Here is a 25,379-nt window from a genome sequence, read left to right on the forward strand (position 1 = left end):
GTAGCAAAGGGACAGACAGCTAAGGAAGGATCCCGTTCCACCCGCCCAGGGAGATCAACTCCTGAAGTTCTGTTCAACCCAATATCAGAAGATCCATTGCAGAAGACGGCACCAGAGATCCCAGTGGTGCCCTCCCCTTACCAGGGAAAGAGGCTCCCCACTCTTGAGCCCACAATGCTTGCGCCTCCGCAAGACAAGAATATCCCTAGGCCACCCAGAGTAGACAAGAAAGGAGGACTATTCATATGATTATTGGTCATTAATACATACTCTTTTGTGAGGTGTATGTTTCAATGTTTTGCCCATTTTTAATTTTTACCCGCTTGTCTATTTGTGATTACTTTATAGATGGGTCTTTCTATATTCTGAAAACAAATCCTGGCTGGGTGCGGCGGCTCACGCCTGTAATCCCAGCACTTTGGGAGGCTGAGGTGGGCAAATCACCTGACGTCGGGAGTTCGAGACCAGCCTGGTCAACATGGAGAAACCCCGTCTCTGCTAAAAATACAAAAACTAGCTGGGAGTGGAGGCTGAATGTTTCACTCCGTTGCATGTTAATTGCTCTACATTTAATTAGCCGTCTGTGGCGAGAGGCGAGCGGCTAGCGCCTAACTCAGCGCACAGTCCAGGGCGTTCGCCCCCGCAGGCCGCGGGGCAGGGTGGCTCGTTACCCCGTAGACACTGCAAGGCGCCCGGTTCGCGCTGCGTCGACGCAGCAGTTTCTTCCCGTAATAAACCCCTTCTAGATAAAGTCAGGCTGGCGGGAGCGCCCTGGACCGTAGTTCAGGCCCCCGCGCTCCGCGGTGGGAACAGTTTAGGACTCCCCCAACTCCTGCCCCTCTCGCCCCCGACCCTCTCCACTCCGCCGGCCCACCATCTCGGAAGTCCCCTTGGGACAATGCGGAGGGGACCTCCGCGTCCCCGACACCCGACTGGGACACGGCCGCGGGCTCCTTCGTCCCTCGCCGCCAGCTGGGTAGGCTCTGCATGCCCACGTCCACTTCACAGCCGAGGAAGCTGCGGCTCGCGGAGGTGCCTGGCACGCGGCGGGAAGCAGCGGAGCTCGCGCCCAGCAGTCAGCTCTGGTGAGGCCGAGGACACCGCGTGGGCCGGGTTGTCAGGGCGCGCGGGCGAGAGGCGGGTAAATATTTGGGGCTGTAACCCGGGCTCCGGCGACTCCTCGTCACCGCGGTTCCAGGGCGGGCGCGTGGCGAGGGCGGTGCCTGGGGGCAGGAGCCTCCTCGGAGGGCGGCGGGGACAGACCCGTCGTCCCGGCTCCGCAGCCCCGCCCCGGCCCCGCCCCCGCTCCGGCCGCTGAAGGCTATAAGACCTAGGAGCCCGAGCCTGCCGGAGGGCGGGCGCGGACCGTGCTGGGAGCGGCGCGGCTGGAGCGCAGCGCCGAAGGGACTGGCAGGGCGGGAGTCTGCGGGACAGCAAGCCCCCGAATAGCTCCGGCTGCCACCTCGCAGGACCCAAGGCCACGCGCGCCGGGCCCAGCTGAGCGGCCTCATGAAGCCTCCCGCGGCGCAGGGGAGCCCCGCGGCCGCCGCGGCCGCAGGTGAGTGCGGGGTCCGCGGTCCCCTTAAAGTTCCGGCTCTGCAGATGGCTGGTGAAAAAGGAGGGGCCCCGTGTCGGCCCTTCACACCCCCCACCCTTCCATCCTCCCCGGTGGGAACCTGTCCCCGGTCTTCTCGCGCGGGCGGCTGCAGCCTCCTTCCCTGCCCGGGCTGGACCCCATGTCCCACCTTCCCGCCACCACCAGCTCCGCGCGCGCTCGGGGTTGGGGCGAGTGGGGGGACAGGTAACCGGTAGCGCCTGGGGAGGAGTCTGGCCGCGCCAAGTCGCTGGGTGACCCTGGGCCTGGCGAAGGCTCAGTTTTCTTATCTGTAAAACGGACTTGGTAATAGAACGCACTTCGGCGGTGGTGGAGAAGATTACAAGGTAACAGCGACTGCGTGGCTGTCACTTGGCAGAGGCGCCAAGTGTCAGTTATCTTCGGGAACCGTGGCAGCCCCTCCTGGCCCTGGGAGGTGGTCCTGCTGCCCCCCGACTTCCGTGCACTGAGCCCCTGGCCCTGCCCGCAGCCCCGGCCCTGGACTCGGCGGCCGCGGAGGACCTGTCGGACGCGCTGTGCGAGTTTGACGCGGTGCTGGCCGACTTCGCGTCGCCCTTCCACGAGCGCCACTTCCACTACGAGGAGCACCTGGAGCGCATGAAGCGGCGCAGCAGCGCCAGCGTCAGCGACAGCAGCGGCTTCAGCGACTCGGAGAGTAAGTGCGGCCCCCGCTAGGATGGCGCCGGGATCCTCCCAGCTCCCAGGACCTGGCCCGCGAAGGCTGCGGCCTCAGTTTTCTTATCTGTAAACTGAGGAATGGTTTCCTGAAGCTCAACGCCGTAGGCCGAGTGGTGGCGGGGCCCCTGACGATAATCACGGGAAAGGTCGCTGGAGGGCAGGTTGGTCCACCTGCCGCCCACAGGTGTGTCACCAGGCAGGCGAGTTTAAGCAGCTTGTCCCAACTCAGCCAGACAGGACTCCCTGGACTTGCACCAGGCCTTTCCACAGTTTCCCTCCTCTTCTCCTTTACGTGCCTCTCCCCTCTCAGCTGTGAATGTTTCACTCCGTTGCATGTTAATTGCTCTACATTTAATTAGCCGTCTGTGGCGAGAGGCGAGCGGCTAGCGCCTAGCTCAGCGCACAGTCCAGGGCATTCGCCCCCGCGAAGATGTGGAACAAGTGCCAGTGAAATGAGGGGGCACAGTGGGGACATAGGGCGCAGAACGGAAATATTCATGAAACCAGGAAAGGTTTCATAAGCCCAAACTGCTGTTCTTGGGATTTATGAAATAACTGCTTGCATTTTCTTCTGGCCCTTAGCTCTCAGACTTGTTGCTCCATTGCATGCAGTTATGAAAATCTTTGGCACTGCTGAGTTCAAGTATTTTTCAGCCAGGTCCTCCACCAGGCTGGAGGGGGAGCCAGAGCACATGGGCATGAAGGTGCTTCCTGGTGACCTTTCTCACAATGGAGACTACCCCACGGTCTCTTTGTCCTGAACAACTTTGTCAGCAACAACAACAAAATAACAACAACAACAAAAAGAGACAGCTTTTTCCGGGAACTCACATGTCCTGGGAGGACTACAGGTACCTCAAACAGCAAATTAGGTGCCTTTTTAGTATTACATGATTGTTGGTTTCAAATCCAGAATTACTTATTGTTTTTCAAAGTGTAAAGTCAGTTTTAAACTATTCTGTGTTATTCTTCAGCCTTTAATCCTTAGAAGGGTTACAGGCATGAATGTCACTCCTTTTGCTGCCCTTGACTCAGGACGTGAAAGTAATGGCCTTTCCTTGTGATTCTCTTATTTCGAAACCTGGAGCTCTTCCTTGTTCCTGGGCTAAGATTCAGGGCTAGACTTGAACATAAGCTGCCCTTCTGCAAAGGGATAAATGCGCTCACCACCCGGGTCAGGGTTTGACTCAGAAACCTGAGTTCCAGCTTGTTTCCTTGGCAGCACTGCCAAAGAGTTAGACCAAGCTGCAGCTGATCAATAGAAAAGGTCTGAAGTCTACTGTGTATGCTAGGGTTATTATGATATTGTAGGACCATTTAGGAAATGAGGAACTGGCTTCTTTAGCATCAGCAAGACTTAGAACACCTGCATATCTTTGCCTAGACTATTCTGGCCTGGCCCTGGGAGAGGGGACCTTGTGGGCCCTGGAGAACCAGCATGACAGATGGCTTATGTGGCTTAGAAGCCACTGAGGTAGAACCTGAACTTGTTCAAGCCATGAGAGAATAAGGCCAGTGAGGAGCCTTCAGGGTTCCCTGGTATTGTGTTAGTAATTCTGCATGGGTGACAGGTCTTGTGATGCTTGGCAAGGCATATAGAGGGACAGTGCGGTCCCAGAAAGGGAGCTGGGACAACCGTGAAGTTGAGGAAAGATGCTCTTTCTTATTTTGTCCCCCTTTGGCGAGGCTATCAGAATTTAGATTTTCAGGAGGAGAATTCAACCCACACCCCCAGCCATTCCCTGTGGCAAAAGGGAGGTAGGTCTAAAGCTTTCTTTTTCTCAGTTAATTACTATAGTTTGCTTGCTTTAAACGTGTGGGATCGTTCTATATTTACAGGAGCCTTGGGTAAGGTTTACTGTCTGTGGTTTTACTTCCCTCTGGAGCAGCACGTTGACAGGCGCTAACCCTAAATTACCTTTCTCCCAACCCCCCAAGCTGAAAAAACACACCTACCTTTTAAACAAGCTTTTTTTGCAGCAGAGTTTCTCAGACTCAGTTGTATATTTCATATGCTTTTCTTTCTTTTGATGGTGACTTAGAAAATGTGGTCCCAGAATTTGAGGTTCCTGACTTCAGTACACTAACTGGACTTGCCAGGGATGTTTCTAATGGGAATTTGAGATACATGTGAGATGGTGGTTCAGAGCTGATTGAAGCCGATGTTGTAAGGCCCTCAAATATCCAGCCTTACCACCTGCCAAGGTTCCCCAAATCATCACTGTTCTAGGTCCCTCGAGCCCCTGTTAATAGCAGCACCTGATACCCGCACGGGGCAATAATACATGAATATGTGATCAGCCAGCAACACATTGCTGTCATTTAATCAGACTAACTGGCTATTACTTTTGCAAGGAATAGAGTTCCAGGGGAGGGAAAAGAACAGGATGTCCGGCCTTGCCTACCTTGAAATCTGTCTTGCGTGAGATTTTGCCCATTGTATGTTCTTAATAAAACTCTGTGGAAGGAAATTTTATTGGTTAAGGGTAAAGAGAGGTCTAGACCTTGGGGTACCTCTATGTTGAGGGTTTGTTCTTGGGAGGTTTGTTCTAGGATGCCACTGAAGAGAAAGTTCTCTTAAGAATGTTGCTGCTCTCTCAAGAAGAGGCAGAATCTTGATTCTGTTTATTCTCTGTGATTACCTTTGCTCTCTCAGAAGCGCTATTCTACACTTTGCTAGGAACTTTAGAATTAAGTCATTAAAACGACAGGCATTATACACAGAGCACCTAGGTTATTGTTCTTCTTCTAACAAGGAAGAAATGGAGTGACTCTACAGGGTCATGCAGTTTTCACGTGGCCTCTAGACACCCACTTGACAGTGGCATAGATGCTAGATGCCCACTCACCAGTGGTGTAGCTTTGGGGCCTTGAGGGCTCTCTTTTCATCTGTGCCATACACGACGTGTAGATATCATCACAGGGTGCGCTTCGGCTGCAGCAGGTTTGGCTCAAGGATGCTGGCGGTCGGCTTCCTCTTGATGGTCGAAGGTTGAACATTTCAAAACTTGGAGTTGGGTCTGTCCCAGATTGTACACCTCATGGAAAGGGAGTGAAGTCATGGTGTGGCAACGAGCCGGGGCGTGAGCTAATGTGTGTCTCTGTGTGTGTGTGTGTGTGTGTGTGTGTGTGTGTGTGTGGTGGGCAGGGCGGGGGCGGGCAGGAGGAAGTGAGCGTAGCTGTGCTGCCATGCCTCTGTGTGCGTATGTTTCTATATAAATAGGTATTGTAACTAGTATTTTTCCCCCTCTTCCTCCCTCACTGTGGGAGTGGCTGTCAGTTTGTCTGTATATTTTCTCAGTTTGGGAAAAATGCTCATGTCAAGAAGGCATTTAGCCTGTGAACCTAAAAGATCAGAGGACAGCCCTGGCAATATTCCGGATCTACGGCTCATTCTCTACAGATTCTCTCCAGGCCCCATGAGTTATGCTGAATTTTTCCTGAATCTTTGCTGGATTCCTTTTTTCCCCTGCTACCATCCTCTTTTGTAATGGCCTTTCCATATCTAGATTGTTCCTTCTCCCAACATTCAATAGTGTTTGGCCTCCTTGCTTGTGAGGTGAACAAATTGTGGTGTCTTTCTCCCCCTGCAGAGGAGTGTATGTGGATGGAAACTTGCTGGAGAGTAGGGGCAGAAGAGAGCTGAAGTTCAAAGTTAGGGTAGGGCCTGTGGTGCATCTGGGTAGGTGGAGTGAGCGGTGGCATGGAAAGTTGCTCTCCCAGGCCAGCTGCTTGTGGGAGATAGAGAGCGGAGGTGTGGTCCCCGCGATCTGGCCCAGCCAGCCTCTGGGCCAGGGATGGGGGCGAAGCTCTCAGGTATCCTTCATGGCCACAGATAACGTGCCAAGGGCCTTGTATTTTCTGGCTCGGAGTCTAGGCATGAGGCCTGCCTCCTCAGGACCCTCTGTGGTTTTCTCGCCCCTAAATCTTGCCTTATCTTCTCCCCATGAGTTTTTCTGGCTGTACTTGTGGCGATTCTCCTGGTGACTGCATGGTGACAACAGTGAGGCTCCCTTGCAGGTCTGCAGTGGGTGTGGCCAGCTTCCTGTGTGTAGGGGAAAGGGCTTCCCCTGGGAGAATTGGAGAGCTCCTTTGGAGGTGGGCTTGGTTGAGGGAGCCAGCAGGAAGGCTTCCCTAGAAAGGTTCCACAGAGTCCAAGGGTCCTGAGAAGTAGTAGCAGGAGCACCACAAAAAAGTGTCCTGTGGTCAGGTACACTGGGGAAATGGGGCTGGTTTTGTGTAACCAGAAGTCTTTTCAGGATGTTGGAAGTGGGCATACCCACGGGAATGACCAAGGCTGTTTGGTGTTTCTCAGGCGTACTTGATCACACAGCCCTAGGAGGACCAGCACTCTGAGGAATGTATTTTTGGGGAAATGTAGGTATCAGGTCCAGGGTTTTGGATCTCAGTCCATGTTCATCCTCACAACCCAGTGATGGTGGTCGTTTCAGGTGAGCTGGGCTGGACCTCTGAAAGAAGCAAAGATTGTGAGGGTTGCTCTCAAGGGTCTTCTGGGCGTGTTTGGAAAAGTGGACAAGATGGCGGTGTCAGCGAAAAAGAGCAGGGGGCAGGTGGGCCCCTGGGCAGGAGAGGGTGGGGGGAAAGGGAGCCAGGTGAGGCACCTGAGAAGTTGTGGCAGCCTCTTAGGGACAAAGCTGAATTTCCCGGAGACCAGAAACCTCTTCTTCTGAAAACTCTGATACTTTTTGTACTGGGCCTATCTCTTGTCACTTAGGCAAATTCCTTTTCAGTTAACGGGACCAAAGAGAGATATTTTTGCCTCCTCCTGAGCTGGAGGTAATTGGCTTAAAGTGGAAGAATCCCGAGGCGGCAGGGACCTGGTAAGGCCCCCGTCATTCAGCTGCCCTCTCACACCTGAAGAGCCACTTTTTTGCTCCAACTGTGGCTGGCTTTGTGTTTTGTTTTAACCAGGAAGGCTGTTCCCCGTGACCTCAGGGGCCACATCCTGCTTCTGCTGCCTGCCTTGCCTTTGCACCCTTTGAGTCAGTGCTGCTCAGCCAGCAGCCCCTTTCTGAGTCACAGCCACACAGCTGGGCCAACTGTGGGTTGGTTTCCTTCCCCTTAGCAGGACTTAGAGAATCTCAGAACTTTAGAGCTAGAAGTGCCTTTAGGGATTATTTAGTCCACCTTCCCATTCTGTTGATAAGTAAGCTAGGCCCAGAGATACCGTCTTGTTCAAAGGCACCCTAGTACTTAGTATTGACTGGATGGTCCCCTTGACTCCCAGTTCAGCCTTGAACTTCTGGGGCCTCATCTTGCTGTCGTTCAAGTCTTTGGAGGTATGAGAATAGAGGGAGCCATGACGTCACTCCAAGTGTCTAATAGATGAACTTCCAGGAGAAGATGTCTTTATCTTTGACCTTCTGGCTTATCTGAAGAGTACAGACTCTTAGGAAAACCTCTCTTAAGTAAAAGAGAGGATTATTAAATTATAGGACAGCAAGAGAGCAAAGATCTCTCTTGAGCAGGGAAAGAGACTTAAGTCATGGGATACCGGATGTTTGTATTTTAGGAGGCTCAAAGGGCAGAAGGGACATATTTCACTTGAGATGATTCCTTTTGCCTAAAATCCTTACCCCCCCAACCCCTACCATCAACCAAGCACTGGTCATGATGATCCTATCACTCCCTTCCTGTATTAGGGAAGCAAGGGCCTTTGGTGTACTTGATTGGACACACACACACTCACACACACACACTCTCACACACTCCTCACACTCTCACACTCACATACTCTCACACACACTCTCACTTTCTCACACACACACTCACTCTCACACACACTCCACACATGCACACACAATCACACACACTCCACACTCTCACACACTCACGCACACACAATCACACACTCACACATTTTTCACACACTGTCACACACAATCACACACTCACACTCACTTTCTCACACACACACCCACACTCACACACTCATGCACACACACACACTTTCATGCAAACACTCTCACACACACACTTTCTCACACACACACACTCTCTCTCCCCTGTCTCGAATCACTTTGGGGGCATAAACATAAAACCTAGAAATCAACCTGTTTCCTAATCTTTTTTTTTTTTTGAGACAGTCTCACTCTGTCGCCCAGGCTGGAGTGCAGTGGTGTGATCTTGGCTCACTGCAACCTCCGCCTCCCAGATTCAAGTGAGTCTCCTGCCTCAGCCTCCCAAGTAGCTGGGGCTAGAGGCGCACACCACTATGCCTGGCTAATTTTCGTATTTTTAGTAGAGAGGGGTTTCACCATGTTGGCCAGGCTGGTGTTGACCTCCTGATCTCTGGTGATCCACCTGCTTCAGCCTCCCAAAGTGCTGAGATTACAGCCCTGAGCCACCACACCTGGCTGTTTTCTTTACTACAGATTTGCAGCTTTGGCTTATTTTGAAGACAAATTGTTGGTTATCAATAGACTATAAAGTGATAAGTCTATAATCTCATGAGTACTATTTCTAATGAGTATATTTTCCTTCCTGAAAGGTGCAGATTCACTTTATAGGAACAGCTTCAGCTTCAGCGATGAAAAACTTAATTCTCCAACAGACTCTACCCCAGCTCTTCTCTCTCCCACGGTCACTCATCAGAAAGGTAAGGTCATTAGTTGGAATTTGAGTTTTTTGCTTTTTTATTCCTCTCCCCTTCTCAATCCCTTCTCTGTCCCTTTTATCCCTAAACAATCTTTCTCAAGTGTACAAAACAAACAGGTAAGACTAATGTCTTAATACTGTATACAGTGGAATTTTTTATTTCTCAGGATTTTAATCGGTGTGAACATGAAATCAGATAATTTGGGGCAGAAAACCTGAAGTCACCGGGAGAAAGAAAATTCGGAGACTAGACTGTTCTCTCTCATGTGATGTAATCAAGACTGTGCAAATGACAGTGTTTCTTAGGAGTCTCCTCCTAGACTTGTTGGTTCTAGAATTTAAAACTCCGCAGTTTGCCTTTGCAGATAGTAGGATTCTTTTTATTGCATTAATTATTTAACCAATGCTTTCAGATGACCAATTTAGCAATTAAATGGGGTTGTCATTATTAGATAAGCTATGATCTAACATGATTTAAAATAGCAGCTCCAGCCTGTCTCTACTGTGGTATTAATAGACCTAAAATGTCTTTAAAGATGCATGAGCAGTTTCTTATTTTTTGGAACTGGTAAAATGTCTCCAGCTAGAGAGCTGAATGTTCTGTTACATTGGACAAGTGCCTTTTTGAAAACAAAAGGAGTTTTTTTCCTTAAGAAAAGTTATACTTACTGAAAATAGTTGCAGAATGCAATAAAAATGAACATAGTTAAAAAGAAATGACAATTCCATCACTCTTTTCACTTTGGCAATAAGACAGGACTTCACTCTTTTTTCAAAAGAGGCATTTTAAAATTCCCTTCTCAACATAGCAACGTTAGCACCCACTGGGAATTCTGCCACTATCCAGCCCTCAGTCTGTAATGGATCTGTTGAATTCAGAGGCAGAGCAGTCTAGAAAGTGCTCAGATTTGTTACCTGATCCTCAAGAGGTAGGACTTAAAGAGGGAAAAAAAGCCCCTAGTGGCAAATAGACTTAAAAAGCTAAGAACAATTAGCCATTTGTAGCCAGCAGGTTAGTTAATTAATAAAACTGTCCAGTACTGCATTTCAAGGAAAGCATGAATGATGTGATGAACTCTACAGAAATAAAGTCAGCTATATGAAAAAAATCTCTACATCTCAGGCTCTAGAGAGAACCAAATCAGAATGAGGACTCGTTACCTTGTGTGGGCACCTGGAGGGGATGAGGCTGTCCTGGACCCAGAAGCCTCGTGGTGCCTTCCCTGTACCATTTTGATAAGAAACAGTGAACTCTTCATTCATTTCATACTGGAGGGACTCTGAGGGCTGCAGCGTTGCCTTGAGGGGATAGCACAAGCAAGAACACATCAGAAGGCTAGTGCCACAGGAATGACACAATCTAGGTGTCTGCTCTGCACAGTGATATGCTTACTGTTTTGACTAATAACTCATATTCTACACAATACAAAAACCAAACTCCTTTTATCTTCCCTTCCTGCTCCTCACTCTCCTGCAAACATTTAAGACAGTGAAGGAAGATTCCTCTTCCAGGTGAGGGAGAAGTGGGGTGGGATGGTTGGAGAGGGTGGTGATGAACTAAAAAATAAAGAAACACTGAGGCTAGTCTTCAGAATCAGTTTCTGAGTTTACTGTATCAAAACACTGGAGCAACACTTAGGGTTGGCCCGGGGCACTCTTCAATAAAGTCTCTGAAGATAAGGAGGTAGGTGTAAAATAGAAATAATCCATTCTATAACTCCGGAAGTTCCAACTTCCTGGAAAACTCAATATGGAGTCATCAGCTGTCTTTGTTATGGAAACCGAACTCTCTCTCTCTCTCTCTCTCTCCTGTTTCACAGCTAAATTAGGAGACACAAAAGAGCTAGAAGCCTTCATTGCTGATCTTGACAGAACTTTAGCAAGTAAGTACATGTCTGATATTAAAAACAAAAAAACAAAACAAACAAAAAACTAACAGACACTTCTGATAAAGTGTTGTAATGTTAACCAGCTTGCCCTGGGGCAGAAAGTTTCATCCTAAGGCTTCTTTAGGTTTAGAAACAGGACCCTAGGCCGGGGTGGTGGCTCATGCCTATAATCCCAGCACTTTGGAAGGCCGAGGTGGGTGGATTACCTGAGGTCAGGAATTCAAGTCCAGCCTGGCTAACGTGAAACCCCATCTCTACTAAAAAATACAAAAATTAGCTGGGTGTGGTGGCGTGCACCTGTAGTCCCAGCTACTTGGGAGGCTGAGGTAGGAGAATCGCTTGAACCCGGGAGGTGGAGGTTGCAGTGAGCCGAGATTGCGCCACTGCACTCCAGCCCGGTGACAGAGCGAGACTCCGTCAAAATAGTAATAATAATAACAATGAGAAGAAGAAGAAACAGGACCCTAGTGGCTAGGAATGAAATTCTGGGATAAGCTTGTGTTAAAGTAGACCATGTGTGTTTCCAAACAGTGAGAACAGGTCACTAGCAAAAAATGGCATTTTATTTGAGAAATGGAGAGCAAGCAAGACTGGAGCATTACCATCATGATGGCCTGTGAGGCTTTTCAGAGAAGAAATGAACTGATTAACCACAAGTGCATTACTCCAACAAGCCAAAAGGCTTCCATCCCATGGGCCAGGGTAATTTTCCCAGGTTAGATCCAGGGTTTGGGTGAAATCTAACTTTAAGATGTGGATGTCGAAACAGAGAATTGGCTTGTGGGGCCTTTCACCAGAGACCCATGCCAGTGACTGAACGACCTGGATTAGGTATGCATACTTGCAAGCCTCTTATTTGGGAATTACACTAATTGTTTTTTATTTATTTATTTTTTTTTGAGACGGAGTTTTCGCTCTTGTCGCCCAGGCTGGAGTGCAATGGCACGATCTCGGCTCACTGCAACCTCCGCCTCCTGGGTTCAAGCGATTCTCCTGCCTCAGCCTCCCGAGTAACTAGGATTACAGGCATGCGCCTCCACGCCCGGCTAATTTTTTTTGTATTTTTAGTAGAGACGGGGTTTCTCCATGTTGGTCAGGCTGGTCTCGAACTCCTGACCTCAGGTGATCCACCCACCTCGGCCTCCCAAAGTGCTGGGATTACAGGCATAAGCCACCATGCCCGGCCTGAATTACACTAATTGTTACCTGTTTTGTGTGACCAAAAATGTTGAGAACTGAAGACATCAAATTATAACTGCAGTATAGGGGCCCAGAAGAAGGGACCCTCACACTCTATCTACACACTCTATTTCCAAAGGATAAGATTGCAAGAGCCAGGAGGACCAACTCCAGCTTCTGGGATGGAAGGTTCAGCAACTCTCCTATGGGGGGGGTCCTGTTTAGTCACAGCGTGGGCTGGGAAAATTTTGTCCCAGCCCCTTAATTTTCCAGTGGAAGGGTTGATTTTCTCTGAGAAGTATTTAATGCTATTCTTTGCTAAAGAGCCGGGTAAACTCTGAAAAATTAAATCCAAAGCTGGTTATTTAAAAATAACTATGTTCTTAACACTCTTGCAGACAAATCTAAATATCAGATAGAAAGTCCTTGTATCATCTCTATTTGCTTGAAGATTTTATTGCCTGTTTTCTTACTGCACCATCTTATATCAGAAGTCCAGGGCTTGTTTTGATAGGGATTATTACAATTGCAGCATAATTTGTATTAGACCCATGTAACAAGCCTGTCTACTCCATGGAAATTGCAGTGGGTTGCCCAGTCATTCCAGTTAATCAGACACTCATCATGTGGGAAGCCCGGCATTGAGTTTGGTGCTTTGATGCACGTCTGAGACAGTGTGATGTGGTTAAGCATAGGAATTGTGAGCCTCTGAGTGGATAACCTTACCTATCTCTCATTTACAGGTATGTGAAACAAGAAGTTCTGGGTCCTTTCATCATAAGGGAGAAGCTTCAGAAAGTTCTGAGGACCTGCTAAAATCAGCTACTAGAATCTGCTGCCAGAGGGGATGAAGACGTGCACTCACCCTTCTACCAGGCCACTCTCAGGCTCACCTTAAAATCAGCCCTTGATCCCATTTCTGGGCAATTTAGACAGTGAAACTGACTTTGTTTACCTGCTTGCAGCGTATTAGAACAGACGATCTATGCTAATATTGTATTTTCTGTTAAAACATAGCTTTCCTGTAATTTAAAGTGCTTTTATGAAAATATTTGTAATTAATTATATATAGTTGGAAATAGCAGTAAGCTTTCCCATTATAATATATTTTTGTATACAAATAAAATTTGAACTGGAGTCTACTTCCTTTTCTTTTTCTTTATTTTTAAAAATATATTTCCATTCAAATAATATTCTAGTGGGAGTAACATGCCTCTTGATTCCTTAGCAAGGCCCCTGGGTGCTGTCTGATTGCACTAGACAAGAGGACAGTAAACTTAAAGTGTTCCTTTAGCTCATTCAGTGCTCTGGAAGGAAATGCTGGCAGACGGCTGCTGGGAAATTTTAATTTGAGGATTGTGATTTTGTTGGAAGTTAGGTTTCTATTCTGTCTCTGCCCTCCTTCTCATATCTTGGCACCATTACAGGTGGAATGGACTCTTTCTTTGAATTAAGGGAAATACCAGTTCTTACAATCCAGGACTTAAATATGAGGGAAAGTTGAGATAGCTGGAAGACTTGAAAACGATGGTGCTTTTCTAAGATCTGTGTGTGGAGGAAGATTGATGGTGCTGGTCTTCATGGAATGTCCAGCCAACCTCTGGTGCGAAGAGTTTGACTGGTGGGCTTTGCACATAGAAGCCACTGACCTCCTACTACCCTTCCCAGCCTCTGGTAACCAACCTTCTACTCTATAATTCCATGGGTTTAACTGTTGACTTTTAGATCCCACAAATAAGTGAGAACATGCAATGTTTGTCTTTCTGTGCCTGGCTTATTTCACTTAACATAATGACCTCCAGTTCAATACATGTTGTTGCAAATGACTAAATCTCATTCTTACGACTAAATGGTACTCCAGTGTGCATAAGTACCACATTTTCTTCATCCATGCATCTGTTGATGGACACTTAGGTTGCTTCCAAATCTTGGCTATTGTGAATAGAGCTGCAACAAATATGGGAGTGCAGATATCTCTTTGATATACTGATTTCCTTTTTTGGGGGGCATATACCCAGCAGTGGGATTGCTGGATCATTTGGTAGGCTTTATTTTTAGTTTTCTGTGGAATCTCCAAACCGCTCTTCATAGTGGCTGCAGTAATTTACATTCCCACCAACAGTATACAAGGATTCCCTTTTCTCTACATCCTTGCCAACATCTGTCATTGCTTGTCTTTTGGATAAAAGCCATTTTAACTGGGGTGGGATGATATTGTAGTTTTGATTTGCATTTCTCTAATCAACGACATAGAGCACCTTTTCATATGTCTGCCATCTGTTTGTATTCTTTTGAGAAATGTTTATTCTAATTTTTTGCCCATTTTTAAATCAGATTATTAGATTTTTTTTCCTCTTGTTTGAGCTCCTTATATATTCTGACTATTAATCCGTTGTCAGATGGGTAATTTGCACATATTTTCTCCCATTCTGTGGGTTGTCTCTTCACTTTACTGATTGTTTCATTTGCTATGCAGAAGCTTTTTAACTTGACATGACCCCATCTAGTCCATTTTTGCTTTAGTTTCCTGTGCTTGTGGGGTATTACTCAAGAAATCTTTGCCCAGACTGATGTCTTGGAGAGTTTCTCCAATGTTTTCTTTTTGTAGTTTCATAGTTTGAGGTCTTAGATTTAAGTGTTAAATCCATTTTGATTTGATTTTTGTATATAGTGAGAGATGGGGGTCTAGTTTCATTCTCTGCATATGGATATCCAGTTTTCTCAGAATCATTTATTGAAGAGACTGTCCTTTCCCCAGTGTATGTTCTTGCCACCTTTGTTGAAAATGAGTTTACTGTAGGCGTGTGGATTTGTTTCTAGGTTCTCTGTTCTGTTCCATTGGTCTATGTGTCTGTTGTTATGCCAGGACTATGCTGTTTTGGTTATTATAGCTCTGTGGTATAATTTGAAGTCAGATAATGTGATTCCTCCAGTTTTGTCCTTTTTAAAATTTTTTTTTATTATACTTTAAATTCTGGAGTACATGTGCAGAACACAAAGTTTTGTTACATAGGTATACATGTGCCACGGTGGTTTGCTGCACCCATCAACTTGTCACCTACATTAGGTATTTCTCCTAATGTTATCCTTCCCCTACCCCCCCAACCCCCAACAGGCCCCGGTGTGTGATGTTCCCCTCCCTATGTCCATGTGTTCTCATTGTTCAACTCCCATTTATGAGTGAGAACACGCGGTGCTTGGTTTTCTGTTCTTGTGATAGTTTGCTGAGAATGATGGTTTCCAGCTTCATCCATGTCCCTGCAAAGGACATGAACTCATCCTTTTTTATGGCTGCATAGTATTCCATGGTGTATATGTGCCACATTTTCTTTATCCAGTCTATTATTGATGGACATTTGGGTTGGTTCCAAGTCTTTGCTATTGTGAATAGTGCTACAATAAACATACGTGTGCTTGTGTCTTTATAGTAGAATGATTTATAATCCTTTGGGTATATACCCAGTAATGGGACTGCTGGGTCAAATGGTATTTCTAGTTCTAGATCCTTGAGGAATTGCCACACTGTCTTCCACAATGGTTGAACTAATTTACACACCCACTAACAGTGTAAAAGCATTCCTATTTCTCCACATGCTCTCCAGCACCTGTTGTTTACTGACTTTTTAATGATTGCCATTCTAACTGGTGAGAGATGGTATCTTATTGTGGTTTTGATTTGCATTTCTCTGATGACCAGTGATGATGAGCGTTTTTTCCATATGTCTGTTGGCTATATAAATGTCTTCTTTTGAGAAGTGTCTGTTTATATCCTTTGCCCACTTTTTGATGGGGTTATTTTTTTCTTGTAAATTTGAGTTCTTTGTAGATTCTGGATATTAGCCCTTTGTCAGATGCAAAAATTTTTGCCCATTCTGTAGGTTGCCTGTTCACTCTGATGATAGTTTCTTTTGCTGTGCAGAAGCCCTTTAGTTTAATTAGATCCCATTTGTCTATTTTGGCTTTTGTTGCCATTGCTTTTGGTGTTTTAGACATGAAGTCTTTGCCCATGCCTGTGTCTTGAATGGTATTGTCTAGGTTTTCTTCTAGGATTTTTATGGTCCTAGGTCTTATGTTTAAGTCTTTGATCCATCTTGATTTTTGTATAAGGTGTAAGGAAGGAGTCCAGTTTCAGTTTTCTGAATATGGCTAACCAGTTTTCCCAACAACATTTATTAAATAGTAACATTTTCCAAATTGCTTTTTTGTGTCAAGTTTGTCAAAGATCAGATGGTTGTAGATGTGTGGTGTTATTTCTGAGGCCTCTGTTCTGTTCCATTGGTCTATACATCTGTTTTGGTACCAGTACCATGCTGTTTTGGTTACTGTAGCCTTGTAGTATAGTTTGAAGCCAGGTAGAATGATGCCTCCAGCTTTGTTCTTCTTGCCGCTTAGGATTGTCTTGGCTATGCAGGCTCTTTTTTGGTTCCATATGAAGTTTAAAGTAGTTTTTTCCAATTCTGTGAAGAAAGTCAGTGGTAGCTTGATGGGGATAGCATTGAATCTATAAATTACTTTGGGCAGTATGGCCATTTTCATGATATTGATTCTTCCTATCCATGAGCATGGAATATTTTTCCATTTGTTTGTGTCCTCTCTTATTTCCTTGAGCAGTGGTTTGTAGTTCTCCTTGAAGAGGGCCTTCACATCCTTTGTAAGTTGTATTCCTAAGTATTTTATTCTCTTTGTAGCAATTGTGAATGGGAGTTCACTCATGATTTGGCTCTCTGTTTGTCTATTACTGGTGGATAGGATGGCTTGTGATTTTTGCACATTGATTTTGTATCCTGAGACTTTGCTGAAGTTGCTTATCAGCTTAAGGAGATTTTGGGCTGAGACGATGGGGTTTTCTAAATATACAATCATGTCATCTGCAAACAGAGACAATTTGACTTCCTCTCTTCCTATTTGAACATGCTTTATTTCTTTCTCTTGGTTGATTGTCCCAGCCAGAACTTCCAATACTATGTTGAATAGGAGTGGTGAGAGAAGGCATCCTTGTCTTGTGCCGGTTTTCAAAGGGAATGTTTCCAGCTTTTGCCCATTCAGTATGATATTGACTGTGGGTTTGCCATAAATAGCTCTTGTTATTTTGAGATATGTTCCATTGATTCCCAGTTTATTGAGAGTTTTTAGCATGAAGGGGTGTTGAATTTTGTTGAAGGTCTTTTCTGCATCTATTGAGATAATCGTGGTTTTTGTCATTGGTTCTGTTTATGTGATGGAGTCCGTTTATTGTTTTGCATATGTTGAACCAGCCTTGCATCCCAGGTATGAAGCTGACTTGATCATGGTGGATAAGCTTTTTGATGTGCTGCTGGATTCGATTTGCCAGTATTTTATTGAGGATTTTCATATCGATGTTCATTAGATATATTGGCCTGAAATTTTCTTTTTTTGTTGTGTCTCTGCCAGGTTTTGGTATCAGGATGATGCTGGCCTCATAAAATGAGTTAGGGAGGATTTCCTATTTTTCTATTGTCTGGAATAGTTTCAGAAGGAACGGTACCAGCTCCTCTTTGTACCTTTGGTAGAATTAGGCTGTGAATCCATCTGGTCCTGGACTTTTTTTGGTTGATAGGCTATTAATTACTGCCTCAATTTCAGAACTTGTTATTAGTTTATTCAGGCATTAGACTTCTTCCTGGTTTAGACTTGGGAAGGGTGTATGTGTCCAGGAATTTATCCATTTCTTCTAGATTTTCTAGTTTATTTGTATAGAGGTGTTTATAGTATTCTCTGATGGTAGTTTGTATTTCTGTGGGATCAGTGGTGATATCCCCTATATAATTTTTTATTGCATCTATTTGATTCTTCTCTCTTCTTTATTAGTCTGGCTAGTGGTCTATTTTGCTGATCTTTTTTTAAAAAAAAAACAGCTCCTGGATTCACTGATTTTTTTGAAGGGCTTTTCGTGTCTCTGTCCCCTTCAGTTCTGCTCTGATCTTAGTCTTCTGCTAGATTTTGAATTTGTTTGCTGTTGCTTCTCTAGTTCTTTTAATTGTGATGTTAGGGTGTCAATTTTAGATCTTTCCTGCTTTCTCGTGTGGGCATTTAGTGCTATAAATTTCCCTCTACACACTGCTTTAAATGTGTCCCAGAGATTCTCATACATTGTGTCTTTGTTCTCATTGGTTTCAAAGAACATCTTCATTATTTTGTTATTTACCCAGTAGTCATTTAGGAGTAGGTCGTTCAGTTTCCATGTAGTTGTGCAGTTTTGAGTGAGCTTCTTAAACCTGAGTTCTAGTTTGATTGCACTGTGGTCTGAGAGACTGTTTGTTATGATTTCCATTCTTTTGCATTTGCTGAGGAGTGTTTTACTTCCAATTATGTGGTCAATTTTAGAATAAATGCGATGAGCTGCTGAGAAGAATGTGTATTCTGTTGATTTGGGGTGAAGAGTTCTGTAGATGTCTATTAGGTCTGCTTGGTCCAGAGCTGAGTTAAAGCCCGGAATATTCTTGTTAATTTTCTGTCTCGTTGATCTGCCTAATATTGACAGTGGGATGTTAAAGTCTCCCACACGGGAGTCTAAGTCTCTTTGTACGTCTCTAAGGACTTGCTTTAGGAATCTGGGTGCTCTTGTATTGGGTGCATATATATTTAGGATAGTTAGCTCTTCTTGCTGCATTGATCCCCTTACCATTATGTAATACCCTTTGTTGTCTCTTTTGATCTTTGTTGGTTTACAGTTTGTTTTATCCGAGATTAGGATTGCAACAACTACTTTTTTTTTTATTAATTTTTTTTGCACACAAAAACAATAAACATTTTCTAAAAATACATACAAACAAAAAGATGCGTATCAAACATATTAGGAAGGTTGCACATGGGAAGTCGGGGAATAGAAATGGGGGGTGGGAATTAAAATAAATGAGAGAGGGACTTTATATGGATCAGTGATAATAACTCAATCCTCTATTTGACAAAGAAGAAGGAGAAGGAAGAGGAAGAAAAAGAAAGTGGGATAAAGGATCAGAAAGGGAGGAAAATAGAAAAAATTAGAGTATGACTCCAGGGTAGACCTGTTTTGTTGTCGCTTGGTTGGTTGGTTGGTTTGTCTGTTGTATTTTTCATGTTTCGCCATGTTGGCCAGACTGGTCTCGAACTCCTAGCCCGAAGTGATCAACCCGCCTCGGCCCCCCAGAGTGCCGGGACCACAGGCGTGAGCCACCACGTCCAGCCCCCGCATTGCTTCTGGCCTCCGTGGTAGACCTCCCAGACGGGGCGGTCGGGCAGAGGCGCTCCCCACATCCCAGACGGGGCGGCCGGGCAGAGGTGCTCCTCACTTCCCAGATGATGGGTGGCCAGGCAGAGGCGCTCCTCACTTCCCAGACCTAGATGCGCTTCATTTCTTCCCAGACGGGGCGGCCGGGCAGAGCGCTCCTCACCTTCCCAGACGGGGCGGCCGGGCAGAGGCGCTCCTCACTTCCCAGACGATGGGTGGCCAGGCAGAGGCGCTCCTCACTTCCCAGACGATGGGTGGCCAGGCAGAGGCGCTCCTCACTTCCCAGACGGAGCGGCCGGGCAGAGGTGCTCCTCACTTCCCAGACGGGGCGGCCAGGCAGAGGCGCTCCTCACTTCTTCCGGACGGGGCGGCCGGGCAGAGGCGCTCCACTCTTCCCAGATGAGGTGGCCGGGCAGAGGCGCTCCTCACTTCCCAGACGGGGCGGCTGGGCAGAGGCGCTCCTCACTTCTTCCCGGACGGCGGCCCGGGCAGAGGCGCTCCCTCCTTTCCCAGACGGGGCGGGCGGGCGAGAGGGCGCTCCTCACTTCTTCCCGGACGGGGCGGCCGGGCAGAGGCGCTCCTCACTTCCCAGACGGGGCGGCCAGGCAGAGCGCTCCTCACTTCCAGACGATGGGTGGCCGGGCAGAGGCGCTCCTCACCTCCCAGACGATGGGTGGCCGGGCAGAGGCGCTCCTCCCTTCCCAGATGGGGAGGCCGGGCAGAGGGGCGGCCAAGCAGAGACGCTCCCCACCTCCCAGACGGGGCGGCGGCCGGGCAGGGGCTGCAATCCCAGCACCCTGGTAGGCCAAGGCAGGCGGCTGGGAGGCGGAGGCTGCCGCGAGCCAAGACCACGCCACTGCACTCCAGCCCGGGCAACACGGAGCACCGAGTGAGCGAGACTCCGTCTGCAGTCCCAGCACCTCGGGAGGCCGAGGCGGGCAGAGCACTCGGGGTCAGGAGCTGGAGACCAGCGTGGCCAACATGGGGAAACCGCGGCTGCAGCCAAAGGAGAAAAAGCAGGCAGAGAAAAAGCAGGCAGCGGTGGTGGCGCGCGCCGGCAGTCGCAGGCAGTCCGCGGTGCGGGGCAGCAGTGAGCCAAGTAGATTGCAGTGTGGGCCACAGAGGGAAAAAGAAAGAAAGGAAGAAAGGAAGGAGAAAAAAAAAAAAAAAAAAAAAAAAAAAAAAAAAAAAAAAAAAAAAAAAAAAAAAAAAAAAAAAAAAAAAAAAAAAAAAAAAAAAAAAAAAAAAAAAAAAAAAAAAAAAAAAAAAAAAAAAAAAAAAAAAGAAAGGAAGGAAGGAAAAGGAGGAGGAAGGAAGAAGGAAAAAAAAAAAAAAAAAAAAAAAAAAAAAAAAAAAAAAAAAAAAAAAAAAAAAAAAAAAAAAAAAAAAAAAAAAAAAAAAAAAAAAAAGGAAGGAAGGAAGGAAGGAAGACAACTACTTTTTTTTGCTTTCCATTTGCTTGGTAAATATTCTTCCATCCTTTGAGCCTATGTGTGTCTTTGCGTGTGAGATGGGTCTCCTGAATACAGCACACTGATCGGTCTTGACTCCTTATCCAATTTACCAGTCTGTGTCTTTTAACTGGGCATTTAGCCCATTTACATTTAAGGTTACTATTGTTATGTGTGAATTTGATCCTGTCATTATGATGCTGGCTGGTTGTTTTGCCCATTAGTTGATGCAGTTTCTTCATAGTATTGATGTTCTTTACAATTTGGTATGTTTTTGCAGTTGTTGGTACCAGTCGTTCCTTTCCATGTTTAGTGCTTCCTTCAGGAGCTTTTGTAAGGCAGGCCTTGTGGTGACAAAATTTCTCAGCATTTGCTTATCTGTATAGGATTTTATTTCTCCTTCACTTATGAAGCTTAGTTTGGCTGGATATGAAATTCTGGGTTGAAAATTCTTTTCTTTAAGAATGTTGAATATTGGCCCCCACTCTCTTCTGGCTTGTAGGGTTTCTGCAGAGAGATCTGCTGTTAGTCTGATGGGCTTCCCTTTGTGGGTAACCCGACCTTTCTTTTTTTTTTTTTTTTTTTGAGACGGAGTCTCGCTCTCTCACCCAGGCTGGAGTGCAGTGGCGTGATCTCGGCTCACTGCAAGCTCTGCCTCCCGGGTTCACGCCATTCTCCTGCCTCAGCCTCTCTGAGTAGCTGGGACTACAGGCGCCCGCCACCACGCCCGGCTAATTTTTTGTATTTTTAGTAGAGACGGGGTTTCACCGTGGTCTCGATCTCCTGACCTCGTGATCCACCCGCCTTGGCCTCCCAAAGTGCTGGGATTACAAGCGTGAGCCACCGCGCCCGGCCAACCTGACCTTTCTTTCTGGCTGCACTTAACATTTTTTCTTTCATTTCAACCTTGGTGAATCTGACAATTATGTGTCTTAGGGTTGCTCTTCTCGAGGAGTATCTTTGTGGTGTTCTTTGTGTTTCCTGAATTTGAATGTTGGCTTGTCTTCCTAGATTGGGGAAGTTCTCCTGGATAATATCCTGAAGAGTGTTTTCCAACTTGGTTCCATTCTCCTTGTCACTTTCAGGTACACCAATCAAACATAGATTTGGTCTTTTCACATAGTCCCTTATTTCTTGAAGGATTTATTCATTCTTTTTCACTCTTTTTTCTCTAATCTGGTCTTCTCTCTTTATTTCCTTAAGCTGATCTTCAATCACTGATACCCTTCCTTCTGCTTGATCAATTTGGCTATTGATACTTGTGTATGCTTCACGAAGTTCTCATGCTGTGTTGTTCAGCTCCATCAGGTCATTTATATTCTTCTCTACACTAGTTATTCTAGTTAGCAATTCATCTAACCTTTTTTCAAGGTCCTTAGCTTCCTTGCATTGGGTTAGAACCTGCTCCTTTAGCTCAGAGGAGTTCGTTATTACCCACCTTCTGAAGCTTACTTCTGTCAATTAGTCAAACTCATTCTCTGTCCAGTTTTGTTCCCTTGCTGGTGAGGGATCCTTTGGAAGAGAAGAGGCAATCTGGTTTTTGGAATTTTCAGCCTTTTTGCACTGGTTTCTCCCCATCTTTGTGGATTTATCTACCTTTGGTCTTTGATGTTGGTGACCTTCTGATGGGGTCTTTGAGTGGATGTGCTATTCCTTTCTGTTAGTTTTCCTTCTGACAGTCAGGCCCCTCTGCTGCTGGTCTGCTGGAGTTTGCTGGAGGTCCGCTTGCAACACTATTTGCCTGGGTATCACCAGCAGAGGCTGCAGAACAGCAAAGATTGCTGCCTGATCTTTCCTCTGGAAGCTTCATCCCAGAGGGGCACCTGCCAGATGCCAGCCACAGCTCTCCTGTATGAGGTGTCTGTCAGCCCCTACTGGGAGGTGTCTCTCAGTCAGGATACATGGGGGTCAGGGACCTGCTTGAGGAGGCAGTCTGACCCTTAGCAGAGCTCAATCACTGTGCTGGGAGGTCCACTGCTCTCTTCAGAGCCATCAGGCAGGGACGTTTAAGTCTGCTAAAGCTGTGCCCACAGCTGCCCCTTTCCCCAGGTGTTCTGTCCCAGGAGGATGGGGGTTTTATCTATAAGTCCCTGACTGGGGCTGCTGCCCTTTTTTCCGTGATGCCCTGTCAAGAGAAGGGAAATCTGGCAGTCTGGCCACAGCAGCCTTGCTGAGCTGCAGTGGGCTCTGCCCAGTTCGAACTTCCCAGTGGCTTTGTTTACACTGTGAGCGTAAAACCACCTACTCAAGCCTCAGCAATGGTGGATGCTCCTCCCCACTCCAAGCTCAAGCATCCTGGGTCCATCTCAGACTGCTGTTGTGCTGGCAGTGAGAATTTCAAGCCAGTGGATCTTAGTTTGCTGGGCTTCATGGGGGTGGGACCCACTGAGCCAGACCACTTGGCTCCCTGGCTTCAGCACCCCTTTCCAGGGGAGTGAACGGTTCTGTCTTGCTGGTGTTTCAGGCACCACTGGGGTATGGAAAACAAGAACTCCTGCAGGTAGTTTGGTGTCTGACCAAATGGCTGCCCAGTTTTGTGCTTGAAACCCAGGGTCCTGGTGGGGTAGGCACCGGAGGGAATCTCCTGGTCTGTGGGTTGCGAAAATCATGGGACAAGCAGGAGCAGCCTCAGTCCCTTACGGCTTCCCTTGGGTGGGGGAGAAAATTCCCCAACCCCTTGCACTTCCCTGGTGAGGCAACACGCCACCCTGCTTCAGGAGCTGAAGCCCTCCGTGGGCTGCACCCACTGTCCAACCAGTACCAGTGAGATGAACCTGGTACCTCAGTTGAAAATGCAAAATTCACCCACCTCCTGCATCAATCTTGCTGGGAGCTGCAGACTGGAGCAGTTCCTATTCGGTCATCTTGCCAGCGCTATTCCCGGTTTTGTTCATTTTGCTCAGGAGAGCTTTGACTGTTCTGGGTCTTTGGTGGTTCCAAAGAAATTTTAAGATTATTTTTCTATTTCTGTAAAGAGTATCATTGGTATTTTGATAGGGATTGCATTGAATCTGTAGATTGCTTTGGGTAGTACAGACATTTTAACAATATTGATTCTTTTCAATCTATGAACATGGAATATTTTTCCATTTTTTTGGTGTCCTCTTCAATTTCTTTCATTGGTGATTTATAGTTTTTGTTATAGAGTTCTTTCACTTTGGTTAATCCCTGGGTATTTAGTTTTATTTGTGGCTATTACAAACAGGATTACTTTTTTATTTCTTTTTCAGATTGTTCCCTATTGTCATATAGAAATGCTACTGATTTTTATATGTTGATTTTGTATCCTGCAAATTTACTGAATTTGTTTATCAGTTATAATAGTTTTTGGTGGAGTCTAGGTTTTTCAAATGTAAGATATCATCTGCAAACAAGGATAACTTGACTTCTTCCTTTCCAGTTGGATGCTGTTTCTGTCTTTCTCTTGTTGCTCTAGCTAGAACTTCCAGTAGTATGATGAATAACACTGGTGAAAGTGAGCATTTTTGTCATGTTCCAGATCTTAGGGGAAAGGCTTTCAGTTTTTCCTCAGTTAGTATGATATTAGCTGTGGGTCTGTCATATATGGCTTTTATTATGTTGAGGTATGTACCTTTTATACTCAGATTTTTGAGGGTTTTTATCATGAAGGGCTGTTGATTTTATCAAATGCCTTTTCAACATCAAATGAAATGATCTTATGGTTTTTGTCCTTCAATCTGTTGATATAATGTACCATATTGATTGATTTATGTATATTGAACCATCCTTGCATCCCTGGGATAAATCCATTTGGTTATGATGAATGATCTTTCTTTTTTAAATTATTATTATACTTCAAGTTCTGGGGTACATGTGCAGAATGTGCAGATTTGTCACATAGATATATGCATGCCATGGTGGTTTGCTGCACCCATCAACCCTCATCTACATTAGGTATTGCTCCTAATGCTATCCCTCCTCTAACCCCCAACCCCAACAGGCCCCAGTGTGTGATGTCCCCCTCCCTGTGCCTATGTGTTCTCGTTTTTCAACTCCCACTTACGAGTGAGAACATGCAGTGTTTGGTTTTCTGTTCTTGTGTTAGTTTGCTGAGAATGATAGTTTCCAGTTTCATCCATGTCCCTGCAAAGGACATGAACTCATCCTTTTTTATGGCTGCATAGTATTCCATAGTGTATATGTGCCACATTTTCTTTATCCAGTCTATTATTGATGGACATTTGAGTTGGTTCCAAGTCTTTGCTATTGTGAACAGTGCTGCAATAAACATATGTGTGCTTGTGTCTTTATAGTGGAATGATTTATAATTGAACTGAATCCAGCAGCACATCAATAAACTTATCCACCATGATCAAGTTGGCTTCATACCTGGGATGCAAAGCTGGTTCAACATATGCAAATCAATAAACGTAATCCATTACATAAACAGAACCAATGTGAAAAACCACATGATTATCTCAATAGATGCAGAAAAGACCTTTGATAAAATTCAACAGCCTTTCATGCTAAAAACTCTCAATAAACTAGGTATTGATGGAACGTATCTCAAAATAATAAGAGCTATTTATGACAAACCCACAGTCAATATCATACTGAATGGGCAAAAGCTGGAAACATTCCCTTTGGAAACCGGCACAAGACAAAGACGCCCTCTCTCACCACTCCTATTCAAGATAGTATTGGAAATTCTGGCCGGGGCAATCAGGCAAGAGAAAGAAATAAAGGGTATTCAGATAGGA

The 25,379-nt window shown here is 46.0% G+C and overlaps 1 protein-coding gene across 1 annotated transcript; it reads left to right on the top strand.

Annotated features, from left to right (window-relative positions):
* The first annotated feature begins 1,212 nt into the window (after positions 1-1,212).
* Positions 1,213-13,116, top strand: RGCC (regulator of cell cycle). Its single transcript, XM_003270023.3, has 5 exons — positions 1,213-1,558; positions 2,085-2,270; positions 8,805-8,912; positions 10,732-10,794; positions 12,723-13,116. Exons 1-5 carry the CDS (start codon positions 1,510-1,512, stop codon positions 12,728-12,730), a joined length of 414 nt encoding a protein of 137 aa, XP_003270071.1. The 5' UTR covers positions 1,213-1,509; the 3' UTR covers positions 12,731-13,116.
* Positions 13,117-25,379: the final 12,263 nt, after the last annotated feature.

The sequence above is a fragment of the Nomascus leucogenys genome, chromosome 5 (assembly GCF_006542625.1).
Source record: "Nomascus leucogenys isolate Asia chromosome 5, Asia_NLE_v1, whole genome shotgun sequence".
NCBI classification, from domain to species: Eukaryota; Metazoa; Chordata; class Mammalia; order Primates; family Hylobatidae; genus Nomascus; species Nomascus leucogenys.